Genomic DNA, 12,323 nt, shown 5'->3' with positions numbered 1-12,323 from the left:
TGCTCACACATTCACGTGTCAGTAAAAATAACAATGAGTGTACTTTTCAAACAGATCAGCAAGATATAGTATTGCTTTAGTAACAGTTTAAACACGTGCAATGAACTTCTAATTGATTTACATCTGCTGCTCTTCCTTAAATCAATGCACTAATCGTCCTAAAGAGCATCTTCGCCTCACTAAGTATCTTTGCTTATCTTCATAGAACAAACACAAAAGATGAATGACATCTGCATGATCGCGTTGTATTAATTGCTCTGCATTGAAGGCATGGGCTCGCATTGTTCTCCTCATAATCCCCTCAACAATTACGGCTATATGCTCAGTAATGTGTCCAGACACCGGGATCTGTTGTCACATCTCGCTGTGCAGCTCATTAACGGCCCCTCTCCTCACTGACGGCCGAGTCCTCCAATGGCTGTTCGGCATCCACCGCTCGTCCAATGGCAGCCCGCGCTGAGCCGGTGCCGCTCGCTGATTGGCTGAGGACGCGTGGGTCCTGCCTCCTCGGCGCTGAGGCTTTTTCCTCTCGGTCAAGGTTGCGCTTGGCAGTGAGAATCGCAGTTAGGACGCGACCGGAGCTCCGTGTGCGCGCAAACGGCAGCAGCAGCAGCAGCAGCAGCAGCAGCCTCCTCCTGAGCCCCGACACTCCGCTGTAACTCCTTCCTTCCTTCCTTCCTTCCCTCCCTCCCCTCCTTCACCCAGCCAGCCAGCGCGCCTGAGTTTCGCACGCCGCCGAGGAATCTCTCACCTCCCCGAGAGCAGCCATGGACGAGATGGAGGAAGAGTTGAAATGCCCCGTGTGCGGCTCTTTTTTCCGGGAGCCCATCATACTGCCGTGCTCCCACAACATTTGCCAGGCGTGTGCCCGGAATATCCTCGTGCAGACCCCCGACGCGGAGTCCCCGCAGAGCAGCCGAGCCTCCGGATCCGGCGTCTCCGACTATGATTACCTGGATTTGGATAAAATGAGTTTGTACAGCGAGGCGGACAGTGGATACGGGTCCTACGGGGGCTTCGTCAGCGCCCCGACCACCCCGTGTCAGAAATCACCGAACGGGGTGCGGGTTTTCCCCCCGTCCGTGCCCCAGCCTCCTGCTCCGCAGCAGCAGCAGCAGCAACACCTGCTGCTGCAGCCCGGCTCCATGGCCCCGATCCCCCGCAACTCCTGCATCACTTGCCCGCAGTGTCACCGCAGCCTCATCCTGGACGAGCGGGGGCTCCGCGGGTTCGCCAAGAACCGGGTGCTGGAGGGGGTCGTGGACCGGTACCAGCAGAGCAAGGCGGCCGCTCTCAAGTGCCAGCTCTGCGAGAAGAGTCCGAAGGAGGCCACGGTGATGTGCGAGCAGTGCGACGTCTTCTACTGCGACCCGTGCCGCCTCCGGTGCCATCCTCCCCGCGGTCCCCTCGCCAAGCATCGCCTGGTGCCGCCGGCGCAGGGGCGGATAAGTCGCCGCGCGAGTCCCCGCAAGACCTCCACATGCACGGAGCACGAGCTGGAGAATCTAAGCATGTACTGTGTGCAGTGCAAGATGCCCGTGTGTTATCAGTGTTTGGAGGAGGGCAAGCACGGCACACATGAAGTCAAAGCTCTGGGCGCGATGTGGAAACTGCACAAGGTACGTGCGTAAAATGTATATAAGAAAAAGCTGCAACATCTTTATGTTCCAGTGCGTCTTTTCTCTGTGTGCGTGTATGCGCGCGCGCGCGCGTGTGTGTGTGTAGCCTTGATTCATAATGATTCATCAGCCTCTGAGCTGAGCAACAAGTCCGCCTTGAAAACCCTGCGCGCTGTATCTTGTCAGTTCCTCTTCGTATCCAGTAGATACACACGGCGCGCTGGGGATTTATTCTCTCTGTCACGTTGGAATTAAATGAACAATAATCATGTAAGTACACGCGATTGTCCTCGCACGCAGCTCACATTTCAGTCCGATTTAAGAAATGCGCACGTCTCCAAAACTGTGAAACTCTGCTGTGTTTTAGTGCGCAAAGCTGTCTTGAGGCAGCTCGATTGGGGGGATTCTGTTCACGAGTGGACAAGCAGGAGGAGGCCTCCTTAATCAACAGGAAACCGCTTCTTCTTCTCCTTACAATGATGGACTGAAGTTGTGCAGGGATTCTGGCTTTCAGCTCTTGACCATTTGTCTCCTGAGCTTCCATACAGCAGATTCCTTCACTCTCTCTATATTCTATATGTATATATGTTCCACTCCCCCTCAGTGCTCTGACAGCTCAACAGGCAGATCATTATAGGCACGGCTAATGTTGGAGCTACACGCTTTAATCAAGGCCAGCAGTGAAGCTCAGACGCAGCAGGCCTCCGGTGTGGATTGAGGCGCTATTTTGGAAGCAGAGTTGTTTTGGACAGAGAGCTGCGCTTCAGAGGGTCTGCAGTGCATCTCCGCCTCTGCAGCTGCAACCCTCACCTCCGCACTCCAGTGGCGAGGGAGGATGTGGAGCTAGATATAGATGCCTCTTCAATACTCTCTCTCACGCATACACACACATGAAGGGTGGTGTGCTGTTGCCTGGTTTCCATGAGCAAACCAGAAGATATGGTGAACGCATTGAGACTCTCACACACCTTGGCCTCCCCCCCCCCCCGCGGGCGTAGATCAGATGTCCTCCTCGTCTCCAAACCAGCAGCTTAACAGACCTCCAGCGCAATCATCTCCTCTCGGCGGCCGTGAAGATGGCGAATCAGCCTCAGACGTGTGAGGCAATTGTGAAATTGATGGAAAAATCAGTAGGAGGGAGGAGAGGGAGATGGGGGGGGGGGGGGGGGTCGATCATTTCACTCCCATCAAATTGCCATCACTTGAAGAAGTTGGCGACCTTTTCTGCCTCATCTTTTTCTTGGATCCAAACTGTCGAGGAAAAAAAAGAAAAAAAGAAGAGCATTTTTAGAAACCAGTCGATGGCATCAGTGATATTGGTGCCAATGTGCAGCTTGTGGTCCTGTTTTTTTTTGTTGGCTTCCTGCTTATTTCTGACCTGTTATCTGAAGCTGCTGCTGCCTGCAGAACTGCAACAGATGGCGTGGAGTTGGGAGCTGGCAGCGTTGAGGATGGACATCTTTCAGAGCTTCGGGGTGTTCCTCATAAAATTCATCAGGGGAGAAATGAAACAGTTTTCCATATCCTGCTGATCCTCACGTGTCACTTACACTTTGGTGTAATGCACATGGTGTAGAAACTCAAGGAAGTATAGCTGAAATCTGATTGGTTTCTACTCAGAGTTTAACTCGAAATGACCTGAAACATCATATTTTGTTTTGTTTGAGTGCAGTCTTCAAATTGAAAAGGACAAGAAGAAAAATAGATGCCAGTGATGAGAGTAAAGCCGTAAAACCAAAACAACGAGCCGAAAGACGCTAAAACGCTCCGAGCAGCAGAGGAGAACTGATGATTGTCTCCATGTTCTTCACTACGAGCGACACCTTTTGCCAAACAAAGTCATTTAATCCATTTTATATAACATAAAGGCTAGTGCACCTTTAAGTTTTAGCTTTGGCCAGAATGCAACACCATTTAGTCTTCATACTCTCACAGATGAACTCTTACAGCCAGAAAACAAATGCACAAAAACACCAACGTCTCGCTTTTCCCTTTAAAGCCGCGGCTTGTTTTGATCTTGTGTCTCTGACGGCATCGCTGTCTCACGTCGATGTGCAACCCAAAGAAACGCCGACCTCGTTACTTTACGACAACATCTTAAACCCACACACCTGCAGCATTTACATGTGAGAGCAGAAAACACACTCGCTGGTATCATTTAATAAGATCTCCATTTTCCAACTGGGATTTTTTTTTTTTTTAACTTCAAGGTTTTTTAATCTGCACCATCGTCTTCGTCGTCTTATTACGCCGGGACAAACTGTGCTCTCGCTCTCTCTCTCTCTATCGTTGTGAAACATTTCTCTCTTAGCGGACACTGGAGTTGAACCACATGGCATGGCAACCAAATCCCTCTTGATGTTGTGCGGAGCAGCAGAGGTCTCCGAGATACCGGACCCACCGAGGGATCCATCCCAGATGCTTTACAGCCTTCCCCCTCCTCCCTCTCTACAGTGGATTTGCGTCTAATTGAACGGGGGGCTACAGATCATTACTTAGACGTCTTCTCGACTTCTCCGTTGATCTCCCGGGCAATAAAAAAAAAAAAACACGGTGTTTTATCTGTAACCCTCCCTGTTGGACGGCGTGACTGTGTCTAAACCGCACTGGTAATCAATTTCACGTCTCCAAAGTCAATTTTTAGTCCCGAAAGACGAGCAGAACCCTAAGCGCCCCATCGAGTGTATCGCCCCACGCGCCTGCCTCTTCAGATTTGTGTCAGAGGGGTTTTATGTGGTGACAGGATGCCTGCGTTAATCTCTGGAAATCACATTATGAAGAGGAAAGGGGGCATCGTCGGAGCGTTAAACCGCGACACGGCGAGCGGTCCTCGGCTCTTCACGGGTGTCACGAGAGGTCGCCCGGGACCCCACCAGAACGCAATCTGGGTCAACCTCTGTCGCCTCGGAGCGGTTCGAGGCAATTAAAGGTGATTTATCACACAGAACAAGATGCGTGGGTGTGGAGAAAATAAGGAGCAGATTGCGGCAAGAAAATTAGCAATTGGCCCTCTTTGCCACGAACGGAGAGATAAATCCGAGGCTGCCGAGGAGATTTGACCCCCGACATCCCTGAAAATTCCCCTTTGAGCTCTGCGAGAAAGAGGAGAAGGCTCGTAGAAGTCAGTAATTTCAGGAATCCACAAGTGATTCATGGGATTTCTCCCTCGTCTCGTGTGCACACGTGCTCCCCCTTTAATGTCACGGCGTGTTTGATCCTGACACGAACAGACGGCGCGCACACCTTGACGCCAAGTCAACACAGACGCTTGCTCTCTGCCAAAGACGCCTAAAAAAAAAAGCCGACTAGCGAGGACACACGGAGCAGAATACTAACGGACTCGTCTCAATCTTGAGGCCGATGTCGGCAGATGATCCGTGTGTGGATGAGCGACCCCGCAGCAAAGGAAAACCCTTGGAGGGCCAGACACTGGCGGCGGGATCCCCGTCCTCTCCTGCTTTAACTCCTGTATAGTAATAGTAATGAGGCTGGCTGTCAGTCTGGATCCATGCCCCCCCCCCCCCCCCCCACCCACACCTGCTGTGCTGCTCCACACCCCAGCATGCAACTGCCCCGCACAGACGAGTAATGAACCTCGTTGGTTCAATGGGCCACGCGGCTAATTGTCCAGATGCAAACTGCACCATGTCGGCTTTACCAACAAGACAACGACTGGTGTTTCTCTCAGGAATTGGAAGACGAAAAAACACAGATATTTTGGAGGAGCAGCGCAGCTGCCATGTGTAGATACTGAGATGAGAAGTGGCAGGCCACAGTAATAATGCCCGTGTTAGCTGTCCGCGGTCACACGCGAGTTTCTGCAGCTTCAAACGAAACAAAGCAGCGGGCGGCATCAATACTTGATATGATCCTATCCCTGTTTTTTTTGTTTTTTTAGCGTAACAGCTTTGCTCAACCGACTGTACGGCAGACGGACGCATTTAGCGACCAGCTTGTGAACGAAGAGGAGCGTTTAGTGGCGAAAGAGACAGATGTTACCTCCGAGACTAGACTAGACTAGATCGGAGCAATGAGGAGAGACAATGCTGGATTTGGTGATAGGTGACGAATATGACGATGTCGTGTTTACAGCTTGTTCCACTGTCCCCAAAATGGCCAATAGCTATATTAAAGCTGGTTTGACACATGGTCTTTCAACAGATTGTATGATGCAGACTTGTGGGGGTCAGTGAGACAACCTGTATTTATCTCTATGGGAAGAAATGTAACAATCTTTTCCATCACTTTTTCTTCATAACTTATTCTGATATGTTTGTCTTAAATAATTACAGAATCAACAATATAGGATTCTGGACTTTTTCCTAAATCTTTAAGTCCATCGTCTTCGCTAAAGTCCGATGTCGCCAAACTTTGCACACCATGTTCTGCATTGGACCAGATACAATTGCACCAGTACCACTTCCAACACACTCACCTATACCGCCATCGCTGATCCTTTTTGGCCCGGTAGCAGCAGAGCCCAGATTCATGTAGCGAGCCCGGTCACGTCTTTTCAGTTTGCTTCAAGAGTGCAACAGGTGCCGGCGCTCGGCGAGCTAAACTGCCGACTCAGACTCCTCTTCGGCGTTGAGAGGTTCTTCCAACTCTGAGGTGTCCGGTCCAGCGTTGTCGTTGCCTCTGGGCTGTCTTTTCGTCCTCTTATCCGGTTAAAGATCCCACTCATTCTGCTTTAATCTCATCTGAGTGAGTCCCGAATCCGACTGTATTTAGCTAACGTCACAGTTTGTAATGACATGTTGGTCATCAATCGCTCTAGAAATTATGGAAATCTCTTCATGTTGGCCACAATTGACTGTTCACTGAGAGTTTAGAGGGTGTTTTTTTTTTTTTTTAATTTTTGCCTTTCCAATAGGAAACATGAGAACAAAAGTGTCAGCGATTAATTAAACAACGTGCTAATCTGCTCTAACGTAAACCGCGAACGTTAGCGTGATGATACTTTGGCTTAAAGTTACTTGTTGGAGCGCAGTTGTTCCTTTTTAGAAAGGCTCTCGCGTACCGCTAGTGGCACGCGAGCCACGGTTTGGGAACCACTGAAAAGACGCGTTAGCTCGTTTGTTTATGACAGCGGACTGTGATTCACTGATACGGGGATGAGACGGAGGACAGAGGTCTGTAGAGAATGGCATTTCACAGTCGGGTCTCAAAGCCATTTAGGTTGCCTCTGCTCCATTACGGGCGCTGGTATTTACCCCTCGAGCTGCCGTGTAAAGAGATTAGCTGTGTAAATGTTAATGAAAGAGGGAGATAAAGAAGAGGAAAATGAGAGCGACAGATTGACCCAGAATGCCCGAAGAGAGGAAGTGAAACCGAGACGGCGCTGAACGACGAAGTCTCTCCCAGTTTGACGAGATTCATAAGTTAAAGAGTCGTTCATGTTTAGTCTGATGCGACTTGTCGTCCTGGGTCAACGCAGAAAACTTAGGCACTGAAGGTATTTCTTATTTTGACATTTTTTTATCTAACTTTTTCCGGGTGGGAACACAGACCAGCTGAATATTTCAACTTGCTCCAGGCGTGGAACCGGAGAGAGATCCTCAAAACTCCAATGTGCCAGTTTGGGAACGAAAGAAAGGACTTCTTCTTTTCTTTTTTTCAACATAAATGAGTCCAACCCAAAAAGTAAGATATCAGATTTGTAAAGGGGGGGTTTTAAAGACGGAATAATTCATTCTGCGCCGTCACATCTGGCTGCCCTATCACAGCCAAGCCGACTCATTAAATGAGGCTAAGTAAGAAATCGGGCTCAACCTGAAACTTGTGCAGCAGCAGACGATGAGGACGGCTTCCGGCCTGAGGCGACCCGGTTTTCATCGTCGTCATAATTACCCTCAGGATAATCATCATCATCATCGGCGGCGGTGGCGGCATCGCTTTGATTGAGATTGTGAGGATTTGAACTTAGAAGAAGAACGGATGCCATGGCTGTCAGGTGGAGAGTTAAGTCGCCTGGTGCACCATGGCAACAGAGAACTCCTGTTTCTGATTGGCCGACAGGAATCTTTTTTTTAAAAGTGCATCTTGGGACAATCTGATACTCAGCCCCCCCTTTTTATATTTGACCATTGTTATCCAGAGCAACACTATTACCACAGTTACCTTCCAGTAAGATTTTAGTTATTTCGAAGCAACTTGTGAATCTTTTTTCCCCACGAATATATTAATGTTCCCGGCCGTACACATAGCTATGTGCCCTAATGCGTGACCGATTTAAAATACATCCCAAAATATCAACATGTCGGCCCCTGAAGAGGTGAGGCGAGGTCTGACTACCTGACATAAGCGGCACATTTTGCTTCCTCTGCTATTAATATCCACATTAATTTAATCCATTACTGGAATTGCGTAACCCCTCGTTTTGAAATTGGTTCAGCCGCAGAACTTCAAAGCGCGCACACACACACACACACACACACACACACACACTCTGTCATACACACAGGTGTTTTCACTTACGTTGTCTGATTGGATCTCTTCTCTGAACTGCGTGCGCGTGAACCAACAGCGCGTCCTTGACAGCTCTCCCACTCTCCTGTTGCACCACTTCTTTGGGTGACACAACTTACACCTTTTATCACGAGTAACACAAGAAAAAGAAAGAAGAATGATCCTTTATAAATCCCCTTAGGGAAATTATTCTCTGCATTTAACCCATCCTAAGTATTTAAGGAGCAGGGTGCTGCCTTGCTAAAGGTCCCTCCTGGGTCAGACATGTATGGAGGTATGTATGTGTGCGTGTGTGTGTCTACAAGTTTTGTTTTTAAAGGCCTTGTCCCCCACGCAGCTGTTTCAAATCACCATGGTTGATTTGACCTTTAGTCAGGTGGAAGCTGCTTTTTCCAACATCATTTGATTCATACAAATTCAGACAAAATGGAGGATAAACAAGAAGAAAAAAAAAGATGAGTCATCTCCAGGTGGGCGGCTGTAGCTCATGGGCAGAGTGGTCGTCCTGAAACTGCAAAGGTAGCCGGTTCAATCCCCAGCCCCTCCATAGGTGGCATGTCGAAGTGTCCATGAGCAAGACACCGAACCCCCCACCCTGTTGCTCCCCTTCATCTCCCTCTTCCTCCTCCTCAGGTTTAACCATATACAATCTCCATTTCACGCTTTCTCTGTCCTTGATTGGTTCTACTTGACACACTGAGACATGTTCAGGCAGATTAAATAATCTGCAGGAGATGCCGCCATCGCCCGATGAATCCAGTGCGGACTAGAAATAGACCACTTCTGCCCCACATCCTGCCGTGCGGTCCCAGGTGTCCGTCACACAAGGACCCTTTTTTTTTAATATCCTAGTTTCATTGCCTTTTTCTTATGCGTGTGTGGATAGTTAACGACGTCTTCTGCATTATTGATGACGGCAGATATAAGCGATGAATAATGCACCAGCCACTTAGGTTCTGCTTGCGGAAGATGGGTTTTCATCTGGGAACTTGTTGAACACGGAGGAGTATCAACAATCTGGCCCGATCTCAACTCTTCCAGCGTGTTGGAGGATGTAAGAGCTTAATTTTTAACAAGAGAAAAGTTCCCAAAGCGGTAAATATCATGAAGTCGCCTGCTTAATATTAATAATATTTCAAACTGTATCCTCCTGAGGGCTGCGGCGGTTCGTGTAAACAATCGCAACCTTTCATGTTGGAGTCTCTGGTTATTGATAACTGTAGGGGAAACACAATCAGTCATCAAGCTGTGCAAAAAAAAATAACATTAATATTCACATTCTTTGATCGTAGGGTTTCTGTGTAAGTTGTGTGTTTGATGTCTTCCGTCACCGGAAGTTGACCTCGGCCTCTGTTGACGCCTGTTTACGGTGTGTAACCAAAAGACTGCGGCTACACACAGGATTAAATGAGGCTAAAAAGACTGTTGACAGAACACCAGAGACAGTACTTAGCTCTGAGAAAAGAGCATTTCTCTGGGAGGTAACGCAGCTTTTTGAAAATACTCAAAATCTGTCTTTACCGTGGACACATTTAATATTATATGTATATGTGTGTTTTTTAATAAGCTCGAGGAGTAATGCTTTTCCTCCGCTGTGACTTTAAGAGCTTAGCAGTGACATTACACCTACCTCCCTCTTTCCTTGCACTTCCCACTTCCTAGTGGGGGCTTTAATCCAAATTGGCTCTGATGCCTTTTCTGACATCCGCGCATTCCCGTGACAGATTGGCGAGTTCGCTCGGCCGCGGCGAGAAAACGAAACACGCCGAATGGCCCTGGAGCTTGTGAATTATTCATGTCGTGCACGTGTTCCCACTCGGCTTAATTACTGAGATGATTAGTGCTCCCAAATAGCAGGGACACCCCCCCCCCCCCCAAAACCTCAACAAATCCTCCATAGCTCTTTCCAAACATTCAAGCATCCTCTCTACATTAATGTTACATGATGCGTTCATTTCGACTAACCCTGAACGAGCGCGAATGTGCTTTGCATTGATGTCAGCGTTGTTGAGCAGAAACTCGTATTAGCATCTTAATAGTTTGCATCAATCACTCTAGAAATTATGGAAATCTCTTCATGTTTGCCACAATTGACCGTTTGCCGAGAGTTTGGAGGGTGGTGTCTTTTTTTGCCGTTCCAATAGAGGAAACAACTCGCTAATCTGCTCCATTGTAAACCGCGAGCGTTAGCATACCCGGCTAACTAGCTTACTAAAGAAAGCAGTACCAAGAGTTTGGAGGTTAAAGTGTCTTTTGTTTTGTTCGTCTAATGAATTCCCAAAACACAAGAGCAACATTTTAATGAGTGGGTTAGCAGTGTGTTTTGCTAACAAAAGCTGCAATCGTAAGCATGTCCAGATAATTAGCTTACTACCTGCAGCCGCACCACGACATTAAGTTTGAAAGTGAAAACTTTCAAAGACTATAACTCAGCTTGGATGCGTGCACCATAGCTGCAGTAAATAATGCAATGAATCTTGGGATACGCTCGGCTCTGAAGGTCAGTTGGATCCCCCAAATTCGGGATGAGAAGGCCACATTCTTCACAAACATCTGGGAGGCGTCTCAAAATGGGACGGCCTATTTGCAGCCGCTGTGACGCAGCATTCGTATAGTTTAAGCATCAAACACACAAATACAAACAAGCAAATTTCTATTACGTGTGTTTAATATAAATGCAAGAAAAGTATAAGAGATAAATAAGAATACGCCTTGAAATGTACAAATGATGCATTAATGGAAGAGAAGGAAGAAGCTTGATTTTGTTTAAAAAATGGACTATGAGTTTTCAGATCTGTGCCACTGTGAAGCTTTGGTGTCGGTGCCATAACGCTCTTCCGCCCATTTGTCGCTGAAGTCTGGCTATCCATATGCCGACCTGCCGGCCATGGCACTGTTGTCTCCACCAGGCAGGAAGTAGCCAGAAGCTGTGCAGAAATAAAACCGCCTGGGTTTCCATGGCACAGTTTGACCTGGTTTTGAGGACTCTGAGCTCTGCAGGACAGACTCTGCGGAAAAACGCCTCCAGACCATCAAGTGCTTTTCATTTCATCTGCTCTGTCACCGAACGCACGCTGACTGCTAACTGGGCGAGGCGAAGGCCCGAGCTCCCTCAACGTCCATCGCTGTATCACAGAAGAGGGAAGTGAGAAAGCTGAACGAGCAAATGAACTTGAATTCAGGACGCGCTGAAAGGGCAGGCGTGATGAGCGACTCCTCGGCTGAGCCGACGGAGTCCGAAGGAACATTTTTGGACGACTTGAGTTTGATCGACAGGATCTCAAAGCGATGACGTGAAATGGAGAAGTAGTCTCTTCTCAGAAGACGAGCAGACGAGGCTGTGAGTTGTGTGTTTTTAAAATGTCTTCCGTTCACCTGTTTATCCTCCGAGCGAGGTAAAAGAGAAACACCTTGAAAGAATAGGTGTGGCCTTTTTGGAAAATTCACTCATTTTCTTTCTCAGGGAGAGTTAAATGAGAAGATCGATACCACTCTTGACATTAAATATGAAGCCAGCAGCGCGTTAACTAGCGTAGCTTAGCATCAAGACAGGAAACAGAGGGAAACTGCTAGCCTGGGTCATGAATTTCTCAGTTCATGTGTATATTTATTATGGCTCCTGGTTAAAAAAAAAGTCACTGTGCCCGACTGCAACTTGTCGTTTTCACACTTGTTTTACTTGAAATGAACAAATGAGATGTGACGTGTTAATAAGTGGGCTTTTAAGATGCTGGGAGGTGGATTTCATATCTAGACAGAATTAGGCTAAAACAAGGCTGCTGGCAGTTGCTTCATATTTAACTGACTGACATTTCTTAGTTGCCAAAAAAGTATAATTTAAACATTTCCAAAAAAGCAAGAGCGAACCCCCAATCAAAGTGGAATATTCAAGCATCAAAACTTTAATTTGTATTGATTGATTCTCACTACATTTTTGAATTTCGATCAGTTCTTTTACTGCTCAGATCATTTCATTGATTGACAAATATTTTAGTGATATAGTTGCACAGTGTCCACGAATGAGCTTCCACACTTAAACTTTGGTAATCAATAAATTGTTTTTTTTAAAATTGTTTCACATTAAAATGATCTGGTAGTGAAGACCTCAGCAGCTCTGACGTCTGTACATACTGCAGGTTTTTTGAGACGTCCTCGTGAAACTCTGGAGAAAACGTACAGTTCATATCTTTTCCTTCACTCAGGTCTCTCGAGACGTTGAAAAAAAAAAAAGAGTCC

General features: G+C 47.5%; 1 protein-coding gene across 3 annotated transcripts in view; it reads left to right on the top strand.

Annotated features, from left to right (window-relative positions):
- The first annotated feature begins 569 nt into the window (after positions 1-569).
- trim9 (tripartite motif containing 9) overlaps positions 570-12,323 on the top strand; it is a 35,710-nt gene continuing 23,956 nt past the window's right edge. For all 3 annotated transcript variants that reach the window (XM_068579768.1, XM_068579767.1, XM_068579769.1), the window contains exon 1: positions 570-1,619. In XM_068579768.1, coding sequence (XP_068435869.1) covers positions 768-1,619 — 852 coding nt within the window. In that variant the 5' untranslated portion in view covers positions 570-767. The remainder of the gene's footprint in view (positions 1,620-12,323) is intronic.

The sequence above is a fragment of the Clinocottus analis genome, unplaced genomic scaffold (genome assembly GCF_023055335.1).
Source record: "Clinocottus analis isolate CAN_PGR_092001 unplaced genomic scaffold, fCliAna1.0.p SCAF_17, whole genome shotgun sequence".
Taxonomy (NCBI): Eukaryota; Metazoa; Chordata; class Actinopteri; order Perciformes; family Cottidae; genus Clinocottus; species Clinocottus analis.
The sequence above is the reverse complement of the archived record's forward strand: the minus strand, read 5'-3'. Positions and strand labels throughout refer to the sequence as shown.